This window comes from Lissotriton vulgaris, chromosome 5 (assembly GCF_964263255.1).
Source record: "Lissotriton vulgaris chromosome 5, aLisVul1.2, whole genome shotgun sequence".
Taxonomy (NCBI): Eukaryota; Metazoa; Chordata; class Amphibia; order Caudata; family Salamandridae; genus Lissotriton; species Lissotriton vulgaris.
In genome coordinates, this window is record NC_141693.1 from 1,697,375,055 (window position 1) to 1,697,401,089 (window position 26,035).

At 49.5% G+C, this 26,035-nt stretch overlaps 1 protein-coding gene across 1 annotated transcript in view; it reads left to right on the forward strand.

Annotated features, from left to right (window-relative positions):
- Window positions 1–26,035, forward strand: part of PSMD11 (proteasome 26S subunit, non-ATPase 11) — a 413,573-nt gene that overhangs the window by 243,060 nt on the left and 144,478 nt on the right. Inside the window, exon 10 of the mRNA XM_086923842.1 lies at window positions 20,137–20,262. Within this exon, the coding sequence (XP_086779968.1) occupies window positions 20,137–20,262 (126 nt within the window). The remainder of the gene's footprint in view (window positions 1–20,136; window positions 20,263–26,035) is intronic.

The window sequence follows — 26,035 nt, forward strand, 5'->3', positions numbered from 1 at the left end:
GTTGGCTGCAGCGTCAACATTCTGCTGCAGTCAACCAATAGCGCAACTTTTTCTTTTTTAATAAACAACTCTTAACTTTAAGGTCATCGATTGGATAGTTGGTACATTTTAGATAGATTAGTAGAGCATTCAAATCAACCATTACAATGGGCAAAGCCTTTAATACCACAATTTGCAGAACTATTATGCCAACCCTACGAGCCCGGCAGACCCTGGGGCTACCCTGTCTGAACCCCTCTCCACATTCCATACTCCCCTACTCAGTTTCCTCCTCATCCCCTGAACTATCCATGTCTTCCTCTTCCGGCAGCGGCTCACACAGCTCCCCCCTATAAGTGTTCCAAGGTGTCCATATTTTGTTCCATTTACGTGGGTTGGCTCTTTGTTGGTACACTGCCCGTTCCACCACCATAAGCATGTCCATATTCCGGCACCACTGTGCCAGGGTCGATGTCTCGGATGATCCCCATTTCTGCGCTATATTTCGCTTTGCTAACATCGTTCCAATGACCACCCATTGCCTTCCATATGATGTTAAGTTGTTTGGGCCCCACACATTCAATAGACAAACTCGGGGGTCAGGTGTGATCGGGATTTGTAAGGTTTGGGCCATCGTGCGTGTTACTCTCCGCCAATAGTCCACCATGCTGGGACAGGACCATAGGGTGTGGTACAACGTGCCCTCCTCTCCACAATGCCTCAGGCAGTAGGGGTGATCTGCTCTTTGGATTTTGTGCAGAGTGGTGCGTGTATAGTATACTCGGTGCAATATTTTAAACTGCACCAACCTAAATCTTGATGAGATGCTAGCTTCTTTAGGCGACGCCAGCGCTGCATTCCAGTCTGTCTCATCTAGTTCTCCTATTTCCCCCTCCCATTTTCCTTCAATTTCTGCAACGGGTCAGGTAAGTTGTTTATGAGTTTACGGTACGTGAGGGAAGTAGCACTGGCCTCCATGTAGTCTGTAAGTAGTTGGTCCTCCAACGGGGCCGATTCTGGGACATTAGTGCCTGGTTCTATTGCTGACAGTAATGCGTGACGAATCTGTATGTAACAGTATGTTTCAGTAATGCCCAATTCGTACTGTTCCCTCAGGGTCTCAAACGAAACCACCCCATCCTTCGTCCACATATCACCCACCGTGGAGATCCGGATATTGTCCCACTGTTCGAAGCCTTTACTGTGTCTCAGATTCCCCAAAATTCTGGAGTCCCACAGGGGTGTAAGTAGTGTAACTACTCCCTCCCATTTTAGTCGGGTTTGGGCTTTATGCCATAGTGTCACAGTGTGTTTAGTTGGGCCGCTGAGTTTTGCCATCAATCCTTTATTGTAGAGTGGGGCCAGAAGCATATTTGTCCCTAGCTGCCTCCTATCCGCCATATATGCCGGATCGTCCTGCGGCCTGTGTATCCACTGGTTAATCACTTTGAGGTGGGGGCTGCCCAGTAATATAGTTCCAAATTTGGGAGCGCTATCCCCCCACTATACCAGTCTCGAATCAATTTCACATGCGCCACCCTGGCTGGTCTGTTCCCCCACAATAAGCTGGACAGTTGAGTCGATAGTTGTCGGAAGAACGATGATGGGTCCAACACTGGCGTATTTTCCAGGACGTATAGGAAACTGGGTAGCTCCATCTTGAAAAGTGCGGCTCTGCCCAACAGTGTTAATGGGAGGGTTTTCCAGTGACGCACGTCTGATTTTAGTCTGTCGAGCAGCGGCCTGAGATTTAAGTCCTGAAAGGTCGCATGCTCCCGTGTAATTTGGATCCCTAGATATTTAAAGGAAGTGGATTCTAATAATAATGGGCAGTCCGCACTTAGGATCAGCGGCGTGCCGTGAAGCATATAGAGCACAGATTTCGTCTAATTTATTTTGTACCCGGAGGCTGTGCCATGCCTCTCACACAAGGCCAGCAGTACCGGAATACCAGTTGCTAAGTCTGTTAGGTAGATCAACATGTCATCGGCATATAGTGACACCCTGTCTTCCCAGTCGCCTCCCCACCGTATGCCCTTCAATAACTGGGTGGTCCTGATGATGGTGGCTAAGGGTTCCAGGACCAGTGCGAACCGGAGCGGCGAGAGTGGGCACCCTTGTCTCGTTCCCCTCGCTAGTGGTATTTCTCTCGATGTGGCCATTTGCTGTCACTCGGGCTACTGGGTTTTTATACAAAAGTTTAATCCTCGCTACAAATTTTGGGCCGAAACCCATATGCTCCAGAACCGCAAAGAGATAGCGCCATTCCACCAGGTCAAACGCCATTTTGGCGTCAAGTGACAGGATAGCTGCTGGTTCTGACAGTAATGGAGCCCGTGCCATCACGCCGTGTAGGCGCCTAAGATTCATCGCCGTACTCCTGTGCGGCATGAATCCGGATTGATCAGGATGTATTAGGTGCACCAGATGGGGTATCAGTCTGTTGGCTAGTAGTTTCGCTAAGATCTTACTCTCGGCATTAAGTAGAGATATTGGGCGGTATGACCCGCAGTCCTCAGGTGGCTTTCCGGGTTTTGGTATTGCTATTATAGTCGCCGCGCGTTGATCAGGCGGCAACTGTCCCTGTTCCAGACTGGCCTTAAACATATTTAGTAGGGGGGTCGCAAGCGTTTCCCCCCTGGTTTTATACCATTCAATCGGTATCCCATTGGGACCTAACGCTTTTCCTGAGTGTAACTCAGTGTTGGCTATCTGTAACTCTTCAGCAGTCAGGTCCATTTCCAACTCGTCTTTGTCCTGTGACAAGGTGCGAGTGGGTACTCCTACGAGAGACGCCTCCGCCATCTCTCGAGTAACATCAAATTCAGGGGAGTATACTGTTTGAAAGTGGTCAGCCAGGAGCTCTACAATCAATGAGGGACGGGTTTGTAGTACCCCTGCAGGATCTCTCAAGTGTAGGATAGCCCTCTGCCCCTCCCGTTTTTTCTCTAACCAGGCAATAAGCCTACCGGCTTTGTCACCTACATCGTAAATTCTGTGTGCTGTCGTCGCTATATTGTCCACTACCTTGCGGCGTATGTGGTCGGTATGACGCTGCTGACACAGTCGAAGTCTGTGCAGCGTGTCCCTCGTCGGGCCAGTCTCATGATCTCTGTTGGCCTTGGCGAGCCTGTCTTCTAGGTCTAGGAGCTCTTGTTTTTGCGTTTGTTTGTATCTCGTGATAGTGGAAATAGCCTGCCCCCGGAGAACCGTTTTGTACGCTTCCCATAGGATAATGGGGGACTTAACGGACCCTACGTTCTCAGCGAAATATGTCCTTGTCTCCCTCGTTAGTGCTTTTGCTACTAATGGTACTTTAAGGTATCCCGGGTAGATCGGGTAGATGCGTGTCCGGGCCCGTCCAGGGTTGGAGAGACTCAGTGTCAGGGGAGAGTGATCCGAAACACCCCTTGGTTTGATTTGTACGTCTTCTATAGTGAGGGTGCCGTGTCCCAGTGTTAGGAAATAGTTGATCCGTGACAAACTATCATGGACTGCTGAATGAAATGTGTATTGCTGGTCGTCTGGGTGGAATCGCCGCCAGAGGTCCACCAAGCCCTGTGCTTCCATAAAATCATGTAGTCGGGAGGGCCCGGGAGACTGAGTTCTCACCGGGAATCTGTCTTGTGTGTTGTGTGCTACTGCGTTGAAGTCCCCACCCACAATGAGATCTGCCTCTGGAAGGTCTAGCAGGAATTTCCCCAATTCTGGTAGTGCGACTGAATGCAGTGCCGGCGGGATATAGACCGAGACCACATTGAGCGGTCTTCCTTCCCACTGCCCATTTGCCGCCGCAAAACGTCCCTGTGTGTCTGATTTCGTGGATTGGAGTATGAATCTCGATGAGCGGTGCATCAGAATCCCTGTACCACGGGACCCTCTAGTGAACTCTGAGTGTACGATCATACTGTAGCCCTTCCTATCAAGTGCTTTGGTTGCTGTGCCTGTTAAGTGTGTTTCTTGGAGTAGGCCCAGGGCTGGGTTTAGTCGTTTTATGCTCTGTAACACTAAGCCTCTTTTAACTTTATCCCCCAGACCCCTAACATTCCATGTCATAAGGCACAGTGGTGTCACCTGCCCCGTCCTGGCTACCTCCCTTTCTACGTCAACCCGCGTGGTGTGTGCCATAATATCTGTGGTGGCCGACCTTAGTGTGTCGTGGTGATTGTGTGCGAGCGCATTTCCAATGCGTCGCCTTTCGGTTGGTGTGTACCATATAGTTCCAATCTTGACCGGTAGAACAATTTAAACAATGCAAAACCTCCCGCCCCCCCAACACCCCCTCACCCTGCCCCCCTGCTAAACGGACCTAAAACTGCCCACCCCCCCCAACTCAGCAGAGTGCCTGATCCCAACCCAAAACACAGTACTTGCTCGCCGGCGTGAAGGACTCTCCGGAGTCGGTGGCCCCCCTCCTTAACCACGGAGGATCTCTGCCCAGTGTCCATGGCAGCACCCCCGGTCAGCGACACAATTGGCCCAGGTAGGCCGCATCGGGAAGTCATTGGTCTTCATTGTCTTCTGTTTCTGGTACGTCGTTCAGAGGTGAGTGTGAGTCTGCTTCTCCCCCAGATGACTGGGATCCCGTTCGGGGTCCGTTATTGCGATGCTTGTTCGACCTGTTGGAACGGCGAGGCAGGCCTGCTGGTCTCCATCCCTCCAGCCAATCCTGAGCTGCCTCCGGAGTGTCGAAGAACCATGTTTTATTATCCGCCACTATCCTCAGTCTGGCTGGAAAAAGCATCGAGTAGGGAATCTCCCTCGTTCTTTTTTTACTTCGAAAAAAGTTCTCCTTCTACGTGCGACTTCCGCCGTATAGTCAGGGAAGAATGCCAGAGTGGAGTTTTGTATTCTGATGGGGGGTGAAGTTCTTGCTGCCTGTAGGATCGCATCCCTGTCTCTGAAATTGAAGGGCTGAGCAATGATCGGCCTTGGTTTAGCCCCGGTTTTCGGGCGTCCCCCGGGAACTCGGTGCGCTCTTTCCACTGTAAAGAAAGCGGAGAGACCCTTGGGCTGAAGGCTTTGCGTGATCAAATCTTCAACATACAGGTCCATCGCCCTTGTGTCCTCCAAATCCGGAACCCCTATGATACGAATGTTGTTCCATCTTGAGCGCCCTTCCTGGTCATCCAGCTTGTCCCGCAGCTCCTTGTTTTTTTTTGTGATCCGCTCCACACTTATCTGCAGTTCGGAGACATCTTCCACCAACGATTTGGTCACTACTTCCATTGCATTCACTTTTTCTGTCATTTTATGGAAGTCTGCACGTATGAGAGTTATTTCTGCTGAGATCGATCCCACTGTTGCCTGTACCTGGGTGAGGGCCCGCATCACGTCGTCCAAGGTCGCTTTTTTGCCTGCCGCTGTGTCCGCGGTTTTGCCCGCCTGCTGTTTCGCGTCTGGCGGGGAGGAGGTAGACTTATCGTAGGCATATCTTTCAAGTCGGGCTTGCGCCGCTCCGCTTTTCGGCCCTTTACAGGCCATCCTGGCGGTCCCTTCCGCTGCGGTCCGCAGAGGTCGCTCGTTATGAAATCAGTTCCCGAATGGTGTTGCGACCGTTAAGGTGAAACCCCTGCGGCGGCCTTCTGTTCACTTTACGCTCACCGAAGTTGGGCCGATCGATCTCAAGGGCCACTGACCGATGGGGTTTGCTCCCCTCCGTGCCACCAAGTCTGTCGCGGAAGCGGCTCGCACTTCCTGCTAAGCACAAGTCGCCGCCCAATCTCTGTATGTAGGTCCTAGTCTTAGTACAATGCCTCTACGGACCGATTATCTCGGAGCATATCGTTGCATGAGGGGGTACGGGGCCCCGAGAGGTTGAGTCTGTGCCCTGGGGCCTGCGTGGTGGTTGAGTCCGGATATGCGCCTGCTTGCCTCCGCCTCCGGTCGCGCCACTATGCGACAGATTTTGCACACTTTTTCACCGGGCAGCAGGGGTCTGTAGGATGAGTTCTGTTGTCCACCAAAACTGTCGGCTCTCGGGGAGCGCGGTCTTTTCGCTGTGTCGCACCCCGGGCTCACCCGTGCTCCGTGTCCAAGATGGCGGCCTCGGCCCGGAGGTCGCAGGGATTTTTGCTTCCGTATGTTCGCTGGGAGCTTCTGAACCACCACGGAACTACCGATCAGGATGTTTGGTCCTCCGGACCCCAGCCCCTCAAGTTCGGCGATGGCGCTGTTCCGCTGTTCCTTCCTGCGGCACTAGCTCGTCCACGAGCGGGCGCTTCCGGTGTTGTCTCGCCCTGATTGTAGCACTTCCTGTCGGCTCGCCGCTTCAGTCTGCGGCCCGGCTGTAGCCCTTCTCTGCTGCCCGCACGGGCGTCTCTCGGAACTGTACTTCCCGATTTCGGATTTTCGTTCCGATTGTTTCGATTTGTGCCGCCCGGTCCTGGGCGTCGATCCTTTCCCGTAGGAGATATTTGTGTGACGGATCAGTGGTCGGATCGTCGAGGAGGCCGCTTCAACCGTGGAGCTCGCCTTCTATGCTGCCGCCATCTTCGGCTGCTAGCCACGCCCCCGTCGATATGACTTTTCTGTTACCAGTTCTGCTTTGCGGTCTCTTATTACTGCTTGCGTTCTGGTCTAATTTTTTTTTGCGTGTTGTGGGGTTCGGTCTTGCGCCTTCTCCCCTCTGTCCCTGATGACACCTGTTGTGCTCTAACCCAGCTGCTTCAGGATGTCTGTCGGCTGATTTGCTGTGGCATGAATACTACAATCTTTCGGGTGAGCCGTGGCTCTTTCGTTTGCTCTTCACCGGCGTGCCTGGCTACATACCTTTGGTTTTTCAGAAGCTGTTCAATCCACCTTGGTGGACATGCCTTTCGATGGTCAACATCTGTTTGGAGCTCAAGTTGACTCTGCCGTACACTGTTTTCAGGATAGTCTGTTTGGAGCAAATCCTAACCCTGCTTGCTATACTGCACGCTCCTCTTTTTCCCCTGTACTGAGCTTGTACAGGGTATGGTCACCTGGTTTCTCTTTTATGTATGAGCCATTTTGGAGTGCCATTGGCTTTTTCTTTCACTCTTCTTCTGAGTGGCACCTGGTGAGGTGCTCATGTGTCCTGCAGGTATTTATTTCTTCCTGACCTGTCAGACTAGTTATTGTCCCTGTTATTGAGGCACATTTTATTTTATGGCCCTTTTGGCTTTCACTCATGTTGATGCAAGGTGTCATTTTGTTTTTTTTCTACCAGTGTTCCTTTGAGTTATTCTGCTCGTCTTGTGCGGATGCACTGTTGCCTTTGTCCCTGACCTCCAGGGTACATCGTCTGTATTCCCTACGGGCATTCCTTCATATGTTTCTGGCACTTTGGTACCCCTTACAGGGGATTTCACATTGAGTCTTGTCATTTCTGTTTCGCTCAAGGTTCCTTGTGGATGTTCTTTTTTACATTTCATGGCATGTGTGGTCTACTCTGCCGACTTTTGCTTCTATGCCACCGCATGGTCTCTTTTTACTCTGCTTCTTTCCTGCACTAAGCTGCTATTGCTTTTTGCTTTTGGGCAATGTTTTTGTACTTTGTTGGAAATATTTCCATGACTCTTCCAATACCAACACCAACATTTATTTACTGAACTGGTTGTTTTTCTCTAATGTGTGTTCCTTGACACCTTTTCCTGGGTTGGTTCATACGGATGTTTGGTTCTCCTTTCTGATTCTTCTGGGGACTTTCCTTCCCTTCCCTGCTCGTGAGCGAGGATAAAAAAAACTCCTTGGGGGGGTTCGTTATCCCTTAGACTTATGAATGGGAAAATAATGCTTTTTGGTAACCGAGATCCTCTCTTTTGATGTGTCGGGAACAGTTGGCTGGATACAAGTAGTCCTGTGGACACTTTTGCTCATGGAATTTTCTCTTCCTCCCTTTTCTAACACTGGAAGAAGAGAAGGTCTTTTTCCTCCGTAGTCATGGTATACTATGAGTTTCTTACTGATTTTCTGTTTAACATTCTGACCCTTTTATGGCTCCTGTCTCCTATGAACACTTTTGTTGTTGCCACAGCACTTGTTATGCTGTGTGTGCTGCCACTCTGTTACTTCAGTTAGTCTACTGATCTGTTGATTGTGAACCCCCACTTGTGGTGTTGGTATTCCAACACTTATTATTCTGTCTTTCTCTGCAGCTTCAACCAGCCCTCCCCTCTTTTCTGTCTGTTTTTAGGTCCAGCCTAGCATTGCAGTGCATGTGCTGCTCGCTCTGCGGGGCATGCTGTAGTAGGGTTTGTTGTGGAACTGCTGTGGAAGACTCTACCATATTTTTCATTGGCTGGTGTCATTGCCTTTGATAAATGCTGGCTTCCGATTCAATATGAGGCCTCTTACTTTCTCCTTGTTACCGCCCTGTCCTCTTTTGTGACAGCCCATCAGGACTGGATCCTTTACTTGTGGCGTTACATGGTCTCCTTCATTAGTCTGTAAGCCCTATGTTTTTTCAGCCAACTTTGGCAATGGCGGCTGCGTGTTTATTTTTGCAATTGCATTTTCACTTTAACAATAGCTTCCGCCCCATCACACGAGTGCTGTGTGGGGCGGCAGCTATTGTTAAAGTGAAGGCGCAATGCAAATCTAAATAAGCAGCTGCCTTTACGCAATGCAGACAGCTTGTTTTTTACTTTCGATCTCAGTACAGCTGGAGAGATGGGGCATGCCCATCTATTCTGCGGGTTTCACCCGCCTGAGAGCAGCGCAGAGCTGCTGAACTCATTAGACGAGTCTGCCCTGATCTCGCCATCTAACCATGGGGCAGAGAGGAGCGTGACGACCTATGTGATAGGTCCCACCAGGATAGGATGGTTTTAAGTTTCTCACTTGGGTGACACCCTCTTACGCTTTGCAGTATTAGTGCGCCAGAAATGACATGTTGCTCCAGTTATTTTGTGAGGTTTACCTGCCTCTCGCCAGAGAAGCACAGAGCTGCTGAACTAATTAGACAAGTCTGTCCGAATATTTCACCATGGAGCAGGGAGGAGGCCCCAACAACCAAAATGCCAGGTCAGCGACCATCCCGAAGCAGTGACCCAACGGTTCCCTATTTGAGGATTCTGTGTTGGCCCCTTGGAATCTGCCTGAGAAGGCCCCAGAGCCAGGCCTGCACTGCTATAAGTACACCCCACCCCGCCTAAGGATTCTACCCCCTTATTGTGTGCGCCTCTGGAGGGGCTGTACTGACCGTTATTTCTCTTATCAAGAAAATGAATATTTTTGGGATAACAAGGCCTTTGCTTAAAAGCATCATTCTACTTACAATTGATCGTAATTCACACGTTTTACTGCACCCTTGTGAGACATAGCGTATTACATGTAAATATTTTAAAAGTGCCTGTTCCTATTTAGACCTACGTTTACTTTTTTGGCAGTTTTATATCCTGGAGCGATTCTTTTTCATTTCTTTTTTTCACAGTTTAAACTCAGCCTGTGTTTAGCTGGAATTCCATGCACCTGTTGGCCTGGTTATTGAATTGCTTTCTGTCTTCAAAAATAACACTCGGCAAGACCTTTTCACCGTTGCTTTTAAATTCTTCATATTTTATAGAAAATTTGTGGTTTGAGGTTAACCAGGTTTTAGCTTAGAAGCATCATTCTGATTTCAATTGACTGTGATTCACTTGTTTATTGGCATTTGCGATATGCTAAGTATTATATGTAAATGCGTGATAAGTTCATGTTAGCCCTACATCTAAAAAATGTTATGCAGTTTTATATCCCGTATACTTGCACACAAGGTATTGGAGCGCATTAGATAAGCACCAGTTACCCTCCACAAGGATACATTTAATTATGGTGGGCACAGGGAGATTAAATAATTTGCCCAAAATAACAATATTTTAAGCCAACACTAAAACTGAATTCCAAAGTTCCAGCATCAGCTGCTCTGACTCTTACACCACAATTTATTCTGTCCCAGCCTTATAGTTGCCTGCGACATCCCCAGCTCTACCTAACCTGCAATATGCTTATTAGTTTTTTTTTTACAAATCTTTTTATTAACATTGCTCATATCATCGAACAAAACAGGGTAATCATGATGGTGCATGTGGTAGAATCGCAGTCTACAGTACAGCATAGAATCTCCAATGGTACAGGTAAGGCAAGCAATAATTGGCATCACACTCCTGATCCCCACTCCGTCTCTCTGTACTTCCTCCATGGCCCCCAAATTTTCTGCCATTTCTTAGTGCATCCCCTGCTTTTATAAATAGTTTCCTCGGCCCTTTGACACCAGTCCAGGTCACGCACCCATTGGTCCCATTGTGGCGGCGTCGGCGAACCCGAGCCCCTTGCAATGTTTCTTTTGGCCACACCTGCCGCCAATGTCAGCCATATTTCCTTATATCTAGTCCAATCCGAATCCTGCCGAATCAGCAGTAGCCATCTGGGTTCAAGCTGGACCAGCAGGGAGCCCACCACGGCTGACATAGTCAACCACCTTAGTCCAAAAAGTCACGATCTCCGGGCAGTCCCATAAGATATGATAGGTGCCCTCCATCTGGCACCCCTGTGCACAGATGGCCGACCCACTGCGCCCCCAGGCGAAGAGGTGAGTGCGGGGGTAGTACACCCAGTGCAAGATCTTAAGCTGCAGCAAACGGAACCTGCACCGTATAGCTATCTCTCGTGTGCTTTGTAGGGCGTCCTGCCAGTCGTCGCCCTCTAATTCGCTTATGTTTTCCACCCACCGTGCCCTCAATGACGTCAGCGGATCCGGCATATTATTGATGAGTTTGCGATATATTGTAGAGGTGGGTTTCTCTAGTATCTGATTCAGGAGCAACCTATCCTCCAAAAGAGAGTACTCCGGGATTGACAAACCATGTTTAATGTGGGCCTGCAGGGCATGGGAAAGGCATATGTAGTGGTAATGTTGTGAGTCGTGAAGATCGTATTCTTGTTGAAGATAGGCAAAGGATCGTGGGGCATCCCCCCCTCCAGAAATCCCCCAAGTATTCAATGCCTATAAGCTTCCAACCTCTGAACCCAGTCAAATGGGACACCTCCTTTAGTAGATCTCCATGCCACAAGGGGGTTCTACAGTCAAGGAACCGGACCATCCCAAGAATCTATTCGCCTCCCTCCAACACTGGACCACCACCCCTTTGTGAGACGGCCAATCTTTCCCTGGCCTACGAGCATAGAGAAGCGGTTCACAACTGCCAGCTGGCATAATCAGCCGGTCTACTCTATTCGCCAGTTCGGACTCATCCGTGTAAACCCAATCATTCACCACTTGCAACTACGATGCCCAGTAATAAAGCTTGATGTCTGGGAGGGCCAGCCCCCTATCGTAAACTCTTGTCAACTTGCGGAGTGCTATCCTAGGGTTGCCCCATCCCAGAGGAGTGTCCACTGAGCTTGTTGTATTCGAGCAAATATTTTTTGGGGAATCAAGTATGGTGAGTTTTGCAGGATGTAGAGCTAACGTGGCAGAGCCAGCATCTTAAACAATGCTTCCCGGCCCATGAGGGAGAGCAGCAGCTTCCTCCAATGGTCGACGTCCGTACAGAGGCTCGCCAATTGCAGTCCTATATTCCTGGCGAAGAACTCCGCCCTGTCCCTCGTGATGTATACCCCAAGCCATGTAAGGCGCTGGAAGCGGGACACCCGGTCGGAATCCGCGGGGGAGATTCTGAGAGGGGAAAGATTACTGACTTTGCCTAATTAATGGTGTTGCCAGAATAGCTGCCAAAGAATTCAAAAAGGTGCAGGGCCCGGGCTATCGACTGGTACTTCCTGGCCATATACAGTACAATATCGTCCGCATATAAGGAAATGCGCTACTCCCAGTCATCGTTCAACGCCAAGCCCCAAAACGACACGTCCCTCCTTATCCAGTGAGCCAACGGCTCCAGGGCTAGTGCAAATTAGGGGGGGGGGGCAAAGGGCACCCCTGTCTCGTGCCCCTCCTCAGGGGAAAGAACCTGGACACTGCACCATTGACTCGCACTCTTGCCACCGGTTGCTCATATAAAAGCTGCACCCAGCTGCAGAACTTCGTACTGAACCCCAGTCGCTGAAGCACCATGAATAAATAGGGCCACTCGATACATCAGTGCCGTCTGGGCGGAACCCAAATCCTCAGTCATATATAGCACGCCATAGAGGCGGCGTAAATTGTGTTGTGTGCTCCTACGCTGCATAAACTCAGACTGATCAACGTGGACCAAGTCGGGCAGGACCACTAACAGTCTGTCTGCTAATGCCTTCGCTAGGACCTTTGCCTCAATGTTAAGTAACGAGATTGGGCGATAGGACGAGCATTGATCAGCAGGCTTCCCTGCTTTGTGAATCACGACTATCGTGGCCTCCCTTTGGTCAGGTGAAAGCCGTCCTATTTCCCGCGCCTCAAGATACATCTGGAGGAGAGGGTCGTTAACAATGTTGGCCTGGCGCTTGAAGAGCTCCACCTGCAGCCCGTTCGGCCCCTGCACCTTTCCAGACTGGAGGGAATTAAGGGCCTTTCTTATGTCGCGCCCTGTAAGGTCTACCTCCAGACAGTCTCTTTGTTATTGGGATAGGGTAGGCAGCGTGAAATCCCGTAAAAATTCTGCAGTCTTGTTCCGAACGGGTGTTGACCGGGGTATAAACCTCTTCATAGTAGGACGCGAAGGCTTCCGCTATATCTGTACTACGTGAGGCTAATGAGCCTGCCTTGTCCCTTACTTTAGCCACCCATTAGAGCTCCCTGTCGCGCCGCTAGAGCCACGCCAGGAGCTTGAGGGCCTTATCCCCCAAGTCATAGAGCCTATGTTGGGTGGTAATTGAATAAGCGCACACTTCGCTCTCAGCCAGGGCCTTGAGCTCCTTCTGCTTAAGTGCCAATGAATGCCGGAGATCGTCGGACGGCTCAATCCCAGCTTCTCATTCCCTATCTCATCCTCCAATTGAGTGATCTAAAAAGACTCTGCTTTCTTTTGGCCCCAATCAGGGCCTGAGCCTGCCCCCTCAGCAACATCTTAAAAGCCTCCCAAAGAATATTAGAGTTCACCGCGCCCCTGTTCTCAGTAAAGTACAACTCTGAACTCTCCAAGAGCTTATCACCTATGATATAGTCCCGAAGTCACCATGGATCAATCTCTGCAAGGATGCCCTGTACGTCACCTGGCCCTTGAGCGTAACACCGACCGAGGAATGTTCTGAAATACCCCGGGCCAGGATATGAGATTTTACATAATCGCCCAGTTGATCAGTACGCGAGGAGAAGTGATCCAGGTGGGAAAAGGAGCCCTGTCTTGCTGAGTAGAAGGTGTAGTGTCGCTGCGAAGGATGGTGCGTATGCCAAATGTCACTCAATCCCAGGGCTGAAACGAAGTCCTGCAGCCCATGCTCCCCCTGGATCCCCGCCCCCTTCCCGACCGGTCCAAATCAGCGTTCATCACAGCCTTTACGTCCCCACCCAACAGGAGGGTACCCCATTGAAGTTCAGTCGGGAAGGACCCCAGCCGAGTGAAGACCTGGTGGAATATAGCGAGAGCCCAGAACTATGTTCCGCCCTTACCACCTACCGGCTGCCGCTACCATACAGCCAGTTTCATCAGTCCATGTGCGGGAGACTACTGTCGGCACAGAGTTGCAGATTAAAATGCCCATCCCCCTGGAGCCCGATGTAAACCCCAAACCTGTCACCATTTTGTACCCAAATCTGTCAAGGGCCCTACACCTGTTAACCTGCAAATGTGTCTCCTGGAGCAGGAACACCTCAGGGGAGTGTCTCTTCAGATATTGTAGCATCAGTGTGCGCTTAATCTTGTTGCCTAACCCATTCACATTCCACATCCATATTTTAATGCTTGTCTGGTCCCCCATCCTGTAGATCTTGCCTCCCACACCTCTGCTTATCGGCGCCACGTTGCTCTCCTTCCGTCCCACCCCCACATGCAAAAATACAATAATGATAATGAGCAGAACGTACCCCCACTTTAACCCCCCCCCCCTCCCCCCAGCCAGCTCCCCCCTTCCTGCGTGGTGGGTCCCCAACCTCCCACTTTCCAAACATGCAGAGTGCCTGTCGTCCCATTCATCCCATATCAACCTGAAAAAAGCGTGGGCTAGCAGTCAGCAAAAGATGGTATCCATATCTGACGGAAGTCCAACCCATTACAATAGAAGCAGTCAAGCAACACACCATCAAACCCACTAGCCCCTTCTCCCCCCCTCAAACAGTAACAGATCGACTATGAGAACTGTGGCCGAGGATTGACGTCAAGCCCAACATAGACCCCAGGGTCCAATGACTCATGGCTTCCAAGGGCAGCCATATGCAGCTGTCAGTCCCAGGGGACCCCGCTGGTCATTCGGTCTCTCCGGACAAATCACACGGCCGACTCTCATGACCTGGATCCATTCTGAACACTTCCCTGACTTTCTGAAGCACGTCTGTCCACTTCCTCTGTCTCTCTCGTCCTGGAGGGCGCTGTTCTGATCTGCGTGTGCCTCCAGACTTGCCCACTGTACGCCATCCCTCCAGCCAGTCGTTGGCCTCCGGTGATTCAAAAAAGTAAGACTTGCTTCCGTCCAGGATCTTCAGACGGGCCGGAAAGAGCATCATGTATTCCACACCTTGTTCTCAGACTGCCCTCTTTACCCCTTCAAAGGATCTGCGTTGCCTCTGCACATGAAGAGTAAAGTCCGGGAAAAATCGGATGGTAGCATTGTCAAGCTGGAGATCCCCAGCTACCCTAGACACCTGTAATATGGCATCACGATCTCGGTAGTTCAAGATCTGGACAATGATAAAACGTGGGGGTGCCCCAGGCCTAGGTTTCCCCCCCAGCGTACAGTGGGCTCTTTAGACCGAGAAGATATTTGATAGACGCTTCGGCTCCAGGTGGTTAAGAATCCAGTCCTCCACAAACCAGTCTGTGGATAGCCCCTCCATGCCTTCCGGGACCCCCACTATGCGGATGTTGTGATGCCTGGCCCGCCCCTCTTTGTCCTCAAGCCGGGCATAGATCTCCGTCTGATTTTTCATTAGGGCGGCCACTTGCTCCTCAAGCCTCTTTGTTTTGGACTGGAGACTGCCAATACCGGTCTCCGCCACCGCCACCTTCTCGGACATCTTCCGGAAGTCGGCACGTAGGAGGTTGAATTCCTCAGTCACGGAGTCCAACTTGGGCTCCAGGGTTCTGCGCAGATCTCTGATGGCCCCCATGAAGTCTCTAAGCGACCGGTCCGGATCACTGTCAACTAGCTCCCCTTATTGGCTGCCCGATGTAGGCCCATCACCTCTCCCCATGGCCGCAGTGTACTTGTCTATGTGGCTGGTCTGGCTCTGTCCTGGCGGCTTGTTGCGGCCCATATCTAAATGAGCAGGCCTTGTCTGTGCGATATACGGGGCGCCCGCGGCCCCATCTCCGCGCACCAATCCCGGGGGATCGCTTCCACCGCTACTCTCAGGTCTATCGTGACGCTGCTCATGCCAGTCTGAGCTGATCTCCGAAGCTCCCTTGTAAGTCTATCTTACCACTTCACAAGGACTGCACCCTCCTCACTGAAGAAACTCGCTGTAGCGTCCCAATTAGTGCACTCCCGGTGTGCAGACCCCCGGGGGGCGCCCTCACCCTTGATCACAGATCCGGGGCGACTGCTCCCAAGCCAGTCCAAGCTGATCTCCTAAGGTCCTTTGTTGGTCTCACACTGGTGTAGTGTAGTTCCTATTTTCCCAATAGGCCCTGCGCATTGGAATAACATAAACAGCAGTATAGACGTAGAAGTGCGGTCTTCCAGGTCTCTACTGACTATGCTAAACTTAATTGGGTTTGTTACCAACTAGCTCAGAGGTCACTGGAAACTTTCTTGACTGAATAGGAAGTGATCAGCTTCCCTGTTTTCCAACAACCGCATAAACATGACAACTTTGCTCCTTAGAATAAGAGTCAATCTCTAGAGTCGTGTGAAACAATAGACAGTTATTTTACTCAGTCAGTTGTGCAGATTACTTTCACCAAGATGCAGAGAATAGAGAGACGGGCGCTTTCAATAAAAAGGTATTTATTGAACAGTCTTTCTTCTCGTGCAAGAGAAATGAATTGCCACAATTGCAAGACTAGGTATTATAAAAAGTGCGTACAGTAAAATGAGGATTGCGAAATAATACTGTGAAAGCATTGATATGGTTTCTTAGCCATACAATGGTTAAAATGAATAAATATATACATTTATATATACATTTGTCTCACGTACTCAACTGGTGCTTCTAACTACGCCTACCCCAGTGTACCTGACCTAAGCCTAATACTTGGAAGGGAGTAAGTAAGTAGCAGTTTTAGTTAAGTTGGTTTTGCCAAAGTTTGCTTCAAGAATTCTCTCTAAGGGTTTAGTCAACACCATACCTCTGAAATAGAATGTTGGAGGTCTTGTATCTCCTTCCAGGACTCGATATCCCAGTCACTCGCAAGAGTAGGCTGGAAACGCCGGAGCTGGATTTTCTTGGCAGGAGAAAAGACAGCGTCTCTCTCAGCGCGTCAAGGAGGAGGAGGGGCAGCGTCCGTGAGCAGCTTGCATCTGCTGGGTTCTGCAGGGGACAGCTGTTCTGCTCCTATGTTCACCACACCATTGCTATCATCGATGTCGTTGAGGCAGCGTTTGCATAAGGCAACGTTGGTAATATTTATACCTAAAAGGTGCCTTGTTTGACGTAAGTTTTTGGACATAAGACGTCAATAAAGATGTCACTAGGTAGTGATCGTCTCTCAGTGCTCATTAGAGTTCTATTACTAATCAAAACATAGCAAGTGGGGTTTTCCCAGGTTGCTGAGTTTTATCTTGTTGAAGAACTCGGAGTGTAATCTAGGAATCTTAGATAGTGGCTTCTGCTGTGTCATTTGCTCTAATGAGCTGCAGAGGAAGAGATTTCTGAAATGTGGCTCTGATCGTGTTAGGCCAGAGACGAGTTTCTGAAATATCACTCTTGATCGTTTATGCCATTATAGGGGTACAAATGGTTTATAGCTGTATAGGGGCATAAGGTCACAGTATTGATCGGGGTCCTAGATTAGAACGCGACACTGTCAACCGCGTGATCTGCTCTCTCCTCACATAGGCCTATCGGCACGCTCTTATTAATGCACACAGTGTGCAAATCCCCGCCACACCACCTCACAGGCCCCCCGTCCTTGATAAGTCCGCTGGAAGCAGGAGGCCGCAAGGCGAGCCGCAACGGATCCGTGGCCCGTCCTGCCCCCCGCTAATCTGGAGGGCACATGCTCCCGGGCCTGCGCCCGACACTTGCTGCCTGGGCCCACAAAGTCTTTGGTCCGGGCAGATTCCGGTCCCGATTGCCCTTCACAGAAACTTAGGCAGGGGACGCGTCACCAGGGGACCACACAGACGGGGCTCTACTGCTGGGTGCACTTCGGCCGATGCCGCACTCTCCTCAGGCAGCAACAGGACCACACGGAGCTCACGGTCCGCGGCGTCTCCCACACCGCCGAAACCATCACTCACGGAGGTCAGCAGAGAACACCCTCCGCACAGCACACAGCTCTCCGGTCTCGGGCCCGCTATCTTCGGCCCTCATGCTGGCTGCATTTTGCCGTGCCGGCAAGATGGATCACAGCACAGAAAACGAGCGTTAAAGTGCTCCGGGGGGGGTCTCTTCAGGGCTCTATTGGACTCCACCAACTTCCGATGTCCTCCTACACCGATGGCTGCAGTGGTTGCTCAGGATAAGTATGGATGTGGGTGAGTAATAGCCGACTGTTAGCGCTGCTCGCCTAGAGTGGGCCATCTTCGGTGGCTGCAAGCCATGCCCCACAAATGCTGATTTTTAATTAATATTTCACTAGTATACAATTGGCTTCATCCCAACCCTTTTAAGATGCTGCATATCTCACATCTCCAGCCCTACTGGCTGTTCAGAAGTGGTGGTTTCTAATATGTAATTGCCTTATCTTGCCCAGTCTGCACCATATCGGCCCATCCAAAGCACTATTCCGCTTACAATTTGGCACAGGGAGATTAATTGATTTGCCCAAAAACAAGACCTGTTTAAAACCAACATCCAACGTGAATATTTACTTGTTGTATTAACATTTAGCTTTTTCGTTATTTTAAGCTCCGTCCATATTGAGCTGGGACCACTGCATACAAAAAAGCATAAAACATTGTCTTTTTCAACACCAAAAGCTCTGACTTTCACAAATGCGAGACCTATTGCATTGCAAATAATTTTCTTCTGAGATTTAGAATCTTCATTGCTCTATTCTAGGTTGTTTTTCCCTGCTGTTTTCCCTTTCGGTCATCTCTCAGCTGCCTGATTGTCGCCATTCAGTTGGTAGTGTTTTATGTCCTTTTGCTTTTCTTTTTCTGAGATTCTTTTGTGGTACCCTATGGCTGTTGCTGGCCCACCGCTATCACATCTCGGGCAATGTTCACTGCTGTGCACATTTCTATGTATCCTTCTTGGGTATATTTTACACAGTGTGTATGGTGCATTTCTATGTAATTTATATATTATACATATATGTCCATATATATTATTCTGTTGTCTGTAGTCCTACATCTTATTGGTATTTCTATAGACAGTCCTGTATTGCAACCTGTCTAGGAGGGAGCGCATTTTTGCTTGCGTTGCTGTATTTTTCCTCCTGTCCCCACAGTGTCTTCACTTGTTTGTTGCTTTGCAGTCGCAAACATTGCTCCTCTATGGTTCTCTGTTGCATGGTACCACAGGGCTCGCTCTTCTCTGGGAGTGTTGCTTTTGGCTGCAGATTTTCTATGGCCAGCCTTGTTGTTTGCCATGCTTTCTAATGGCTTTGGGTGGTGCTTTTTGCATCTTTGGCAGGGAGCCTGAGCTCGGTGATATTAGCAATTATCCTTAGCTTTCGGCCCTGTCTGCTAATGTTCTGGTTACCATTGAGGGTGATCTATGGTGCTGTAATGATCTGAAGTGTTCCTTCAACCCATCCTTTTTGTTCTGCAATGGGTGTCTTTTCCCAGATTTTCTATGATATTTTTCATGGTGTCTGCTCCCTCACCTACCTTTCCAACAGCTGCTCTCTGTCTTATAAAGGCTGGCTAGTCCTAGTCCTAGTCCTTTCATGGACTAGTTCACAGACCCTCCGGGGATTATATTGCTTGGGTTCGTATTTCAAAGGTAAGGAATCTGGCATAGATGTCCCTATAAAATGAATGTTACTTACCTTCGGTAACGCCTTATCTGGGAGAGATAATATCTAGCTGCAGATTCCTTACCGACCCACCCTCCTCCCTGCTCTGCGAACTGTCCTTTACATCCCCAGATCCCTTTTGACATTCTTTTGCAATCAAGTCAAAAGCACATAATATAACAAATGAGTTACAAAAATAAAATTATTTTTTGACAGTCTGTTTCCAAGCAGTTTCTATAAGATTCTCCAAATTTTAGTGCGGAAAGTAGTCACCAAAGAAACTGACAGCAGGGAGGGCTTGAATGTAATCTGTTGATGTCTCATCCGGTGGACGATGTTGCTACAGAGTCATAGGACTTAATCTATCAATGTACAGAGGTACTGCTGTAGAAAAGTTTCCGGATCCAGTCTGGCACCTGGGGATAATGAAAGGTAAGGAATCTGTGGCTAGATCCTGTCTCTATCAGATAAGTCATTACAGAGGGTTAGTAACTTATTCATCACCGCTACAAGAATTGTGACTGAGCTATAAGTAACAGGAGAAACTGCTCACTTAATTCAAAAAGCCCCAAGCAGTCTTAGGTTTTTCCTGCAAGGCTGGGAGCACTCTTGGAGTGGCCAGCAGGGTTGGAACCAGCACTGATTAATCCCTTCTCTCAAAGCTCCCTCTTCATTATTCCTTTCCTCCCCTCCTCCCGAGCTGTAATGTTGCTGCTGGGAAATGACACTTTTGCCAGGAGCTTTCAACTTTGCTTCCTTGTTCCCGCTCCTCCCATTCCTCCATTCCGCACCTCACTTTCCCACAGGGCGCAAACCAGGGCCGCCAAAAAACGGAAACTAGTGTAGATACCAGCCCATATTGTTAATCGAATATTCCCAATATTGCCACATGCCAGCTATCTTGTAATGAATTCTAAAGTGATAAGAAAACATTAGTTTATGGATGAAGGACCCAAGTCAATCAGTACATGCACTGGAGTTGTTGCACATGGGAAGGACTTTTTGGATGGTCTTGATATCTTCTTTTCTTTCTCTGCCCCACTGCCATTCTTCACAGGCACTGACCGATTACAAAGGGGAGCTCAGGGATGATCCTATCATCAACACGCACTTGGCCAAACTCTACGATAATTTATTGGAACAGAATCTCATCCGAGTTATCGAGCCCTTCTCCAGAGTTCAGGTGAGGATTTGATCATTCTTTTACTGAATGTGTTTGGTTCCAAATGTTAAGTGAGTGAAAACCCAATAGGTACAACCAGTGGGCTCTAGTTTTGAATGTATGTGATCTTTCCTACACCAAGTTTCATTCAGATATTCATTTGCGATGTCCCCTTTTTAGGTCTCAGCCTGCGATGGCTGCACACATGCGCAGTCTCGCTGGAAAGATTTAATGAGAGAGCGCATATCACTAGCGAGGTTAAGCCCCGACCCTCTTCTCCATTGGCTGGCCTCCTAAACGGTGGCCAGACATCGGAGAAGAGTCCTAGTGACGTTCTTCTTTCTCTTTAAACCCGTCCTTTTCAGATTGGATTCCTTGACTTACTGCTGAAGTAAAAGGTTTCGTATCTTCTTTATGGATCCAGATGGCCCCATAAAGAATATAAGGAACCTTTTATGCCAGCAGGAAGTCCGGGCGCCCAGTCTGAAAAGGACCGAGCTTAGAGACAAATGGCGAGCGCTTCTTAGGACTTGTGCCCTGCGAGGGTTAGTGACTGCCCCGTCCCCCTGGGGGCATTGGTGACCCCTGAGCAGCGTGACGTTGCAATAGAAATAGATATTACTTTGGTAGCGTTGACATTTGAAGGATTGTTTTAAAATGACCTATTTCTGGTTTTTCAATCCATGTCTCTGCCCTTCTACTGTTGCCCTAGTCTTTGTGGCCATCCTGCGGGCACGTCTTCCCTGCTGACCACTGCTGGCATCTCTTCTTCCCCCTGCAAATGTCACTTCCTCCCATGCCCCTCTTCAGGTGTCCTCGTCCCAGCTTCCTTTTCCCTCAGTGTGTGATCTTGGCGTGTGAAGAATGCATTTCTCTTTGTCTTCCACAATCTGGTGTTATTTGCATGGACACTTCCCATTAGTGAGGTGAGAGCAGGACATGGTATCTTTTCGACCCACCCACACCTGAGGGAGCGCCCTCCCCCAGCCCCCCGCCCTCTGTTCAATAACTGACTCGCCCTCTTCCTTTTCGGGGTGGACGAGATCTTCAGCCCCTGTGCCGTCCGTGCCCAGGAGATACGATGTGAGATAGCGCTTCATCTATTGTATCCATTGTGATGCTCTACACAAACTGTTCTGTTTGCCGGCCGCCTCTAGGCGCTGGATGCTCGGGGCGCAGCTCACGGAGTCGTGGTGCGGGTGGAGGATTGAAGGCGGGCGTCAGTGTGCGGGAATCTGCGTGGATGTGGCCGTGGCACTCGGACAGGTGGTGGGATTGAGTGGGGTGCACGACCCCCCAGTGCCCAAGACCAAAGTCAGCGCGAAGTGCATATGTAGCACCAACATTTACAGCTCCAAGATCTCGGGGCGAACTACGGAGTGCCGAGAAGCGAGGACGCGAGGCGCCCAAACGGCAAGAGGCTTATTTACAAGCCCCCTGCGCGGCCAGTGCGTCTCTTTTAACATGGGAAGAAGTGAGGTATCGACGGCGCAAGGGGCTTGCAAATAAGCCCCAAACGGTCTTTGAATTGTAGAATGTTTACTTTTCCAGACCCCAAAAATAGTAACGCAAATGCAGAGCGTGGGCCTGTCCCAGCGCGGCGCCTGTCCGTGGGTCGAGCCTTAAGCGCTCTCATGGAGATGTATTTGTTTTATTTTACGTGCTTATAAAGCACTGCGTGACCGCGAGGAGTGTTAACACAACACTTTGAGAGTATCTCTATTAAAATAAAATGCTATTAACGGAGGAAATAAATGAAAGACCTTGCAACCTTGGGGACAACTTCGAAAATTTTAAGATCAGATTCTGCATGCCGAGCTGCCGTCTGTGCCTTTCAAGGACCTCAACTCTGAAGGGCCCTGGGAGCATGAAAGACCGAGTCATCCCTGCGATCAGCAGCTTACACACACACACACACATCTCCGCAGCAGGCACGTGAACCCACAGAATTCACAGAAATAAAATCTCGCTGCACAAGCTTTCCTTTAAAATAGCCCCGTCTGTTTCACGTGTAATTGGAAAGGCTACATTCGGGGTTTATTTCTCGTGTAGGATTGTAGAAAACTATTTACGCATCAAACCCACCTCAGCTGTTGGCAAGAAAATAAAAAGAAAGTGTTAGAAAACAAATAGCTATAAATTTTGTACTAGCCACAAAGAGTGAGGATTTGCCAAATGCCCGTGGAGCTGCCCTTGAACAACATTGCGGGGGGCACTCTTGCTTCGGGGAAGGGAGGCAGGGAGGCCCGCGGCAGGTGCCGGTCAGCCAGCTGTGTCGTCCTGGCTCCATTCCCGAGAGTCCAGTGCCGGGATTTGTGCGCAGCCCGCTGCTCGGTGTATTTGAATGTAGAGACCGGTTGTGGCGGTTGATTGTGTCCACGTTATGCTCTGGCGCCGCACATTCTGCAGCCACCTGTAAACACTCACCCGCCAGCTTGGAGTTTGGTTTTGCCAACACATCAGAGGCGGGTCATCTGACGAAGGCTGAAGGTAAGGAACATCCGGGACGAGGGGAGGTGGTGGTCACCGGGTCTGGAGCTTGACGGACACGGTGCGGACGGGGGAGGGGGAGGACGGGGTTGCGCATCCTACTTTAGAGACACCGGCTTTGTGCAGTGTGTTCCTGGAATGTTAGACAGAACTTGCTGCGGGGACTGCTTTTTAATAAAATAGCGCCTTTTCCCCTCAAGTTACTCAAACTGCACTGAATTGGGTGGCCACTGGTTTCGTTTCTCTTTGCCTTGTCTTTTGTTTGGGATGAAGGCGAGTAGCATCTTTGAGTTTGCTTAGGACTCCCCTCCATATTTTTCAACGCGGTCTTCCTACTTAAGTGCAACATTTCTACTTTCCGTGAATGCTTACTACTTTTCCCTCTTGCTCACAAAATGCCCCTGGGTGCAACAGAAGTCAATTAAGAAACACACAAATTTCTCTGCCATTTTATAGCCATCTCGTCCGCTTCCCCCTACGTTTTATTTCTACAATTGAATTCTCTCAGACACCTGACTGGTGCTGAAGATATATTCAAATATGGAGCTGGTCACCTGCTGCGGAGTTCATAACTCTGAAACAGGCGGCAGAGAGAAGCGTGCCCTCTGCCTGCACCTTTACAGCCCTCCCCCCCCTCCTTGGAGTCTCGGACGGCCCTTTGTGTCTCTGGCTCTCGTCATGTGACCTCTCTCCTCACAGCCAGACAGCAGCCCTCCCCCGGCCCTCCAGAGATTGTTTGCAGTGGGGTGGATAACTCCAACCAGAGCCGAATAATAATAACAACGTAATTTTATAAAGCGCGCAGCTGCCCCAGCAAAGGGGCGTCCTGGCGCTAGAAGCAAAAAGCAGAACAAAGGCAGCGGCACAGTCTAGGCAGGAAACAGGAGGGTTTTGATGGCCTTATGGAAGGGGAGCAGACCATCCAAATGGCGAACATAGGCAGGGAGGGAATTCCACAGCCTAGCCGCCAAAAGGCAGAAAGACTTCCCCCCGGCTCTGGCCAGCTTCACACGGGGAACACACATTTCCCAACTTCTCAAGGCGCTTGTTTCATTAAACCTACAGACACATGCCCCCTTCTTTGGACTTTATCGTCTCTGCCCAGGCGAAGAGGCTTTTGTTTCTCCCTGTATGAGTTGTCCGGATTAAACCGCTTCTATTTTTTTGTTTATTTTGTTGTTGCCATCTTTTCTACTACTGCCTGGTGTTCCTCTCTCATAATGCATTTTCAGCTCTGTGTGCGACAAATATTGTGTCCTTAAATTTTCTTGAAAGAACTCTCATGGGAAAGAAATAACTACTTGTGATTGCGAAACACAGTGTTAATATTTACTTTTGGGTTTTGACTAGGAATCCAATTACTTGGCTCACTCTATTAGTATTTGGCAGGGAAATGCAGCTGTCAACCATGTGTTGGTCCTACCAGGGCTTTTAGTGTTTTTAGGTCTCGACTATTCTATCACGTAAGTGATAAATAGAAAGGAGTATTGAGGACCAACCAAGGTCTGAAACCACCAGGCGGATTACGTCGACTGCATGTGCCCGTGCACGTGCTTGCCGTTTGCTCCCCCGAGCCGCCTCGCATCACCGCATTAATCAGCTCTCCTCTAAAGACTTGTTTTTATTGTGGCTGCTATTTTCCACCTAACACTCCATCTAGGGACCAGCAGTAGTATTGCAAGCTTTACAGCAGCTTTCAGAAGAAGCATCCATCTTCGTACACACTGAGCACACTTCGTCAGCTCCAGTTTTTAAGCAAAACTCAGTCTACAGTGCACCTCCCAATCGGTGTGTGTGTGTGCACATTATCGTCTACAATGCCAATAGCTCTAACTGTTCCACATGCGAGACCTATTGCATTGCAAATCCTGTACTGTGAATATTTCATGCTTTCACAGTTCTTACTGTGCTCTGAAAACTGTCGGAACGTGCTGCCTCCATCTCCAGAAGTTGTAGCGTTGCCATTTCAAACTACTACTTTAAATTGTAAAACTCGTGACTCCAACTCCATTTCTACCCCTTTACATACAGTTTATGGTCCGATGGTGAAATTAATAAAGAAAATTGCGGCTGCTATTTTCCACCTAACACTCCATCTAGGGACCAGCAGTAGTATTGCAAGCTTTACAGCAGCTTTCAGAAGGGGCATCTATATTCGTACACTGAGCACACTTCGTCAGCTCCAGTATTTTTGTGTATTTCCAGCGTGATTCATATTGTGGTGCAGGTTTTGGGAATTACACATTTTTATGGTCTACAGTTGTGGTATGTTAGAAAGTTTAATAACCTCAAATTCATTGGTATGAAGATGGTGCACATGTGGAATAACAAAGATGGAGGATGGTTGACTAGTGAGATCAGAGAGTGGCAGCAGCAACTGGCAGCAAACAGCCTCACCCATAACTTGTTTTCTCTCACTGCCTCTCGTATTCAGCCTTCCATACTACCACACCCACCACCACCACAACATCCACCACCGCCACAATATCCACCACCACATCCTTCTGATAGATACATCTGCCGTGTGGATTCCTCACCTTGTGAATATCCCCCTTGCGTCAGCAACATTCGGAAATTCTTTTTGTAGCTTTGCGCCGACGTGGACGCGGACGTCAGAGTCACGGCTCCGCTCGCGACTCCGCTGACGTCACCGACACCTATAACAGGCCCACGCCGGCGTGATGACATCAGTTCCCTTTTTTCCGCGTCGTCGACGCTAATGGTTTTCAGGGATCGTACTGTAGCTTTACAGTAACTTTGTTACTATTTACCTGTTATTCTGTTTATCTTTATATTGTTCGGGATGTCGTCGAAGAAGACTGGTTTTAAGGCTTGTGGCGAATGTGGCAAGACTATGTCTATCACCGATCCACATGACTGCTGTGTCTGGTGTTTAAGCTCCGACCATGATGTCGAGGACTGTGCTTGCTGCAAGAAGATGACTTCGAAGGCGTTAAGAGAAAGAGAGGCGAAACTCCTTGTGGCTAAGCTAAAGAGTAAGAAGGAAAAGAAATCTTCGAAGTCTCGAACTCGTCGGTCGAGGTCTCGATGGAGGTCACGCTCGGAGTCGTCTTCAGCTCACGCTTCGAAGTCATCGAGGAAGAAGCACAAGAAGAGGAGCCATGAGTCACGTCATCGCTCCGGAAAAGACTCTGGTTCGAGACCGAAGTCCCAGGTCAAGCTCCTGAGTAAAGAGGTGGTGGTTTCGGAGTCGGAGCATGTCTCTGTTGGTGAGGCTTCACAACCAGGTTCACCCGATTCACAGGAGCAGGTCCATTCTCCAGTTCCATCCAATCCTTCTGGT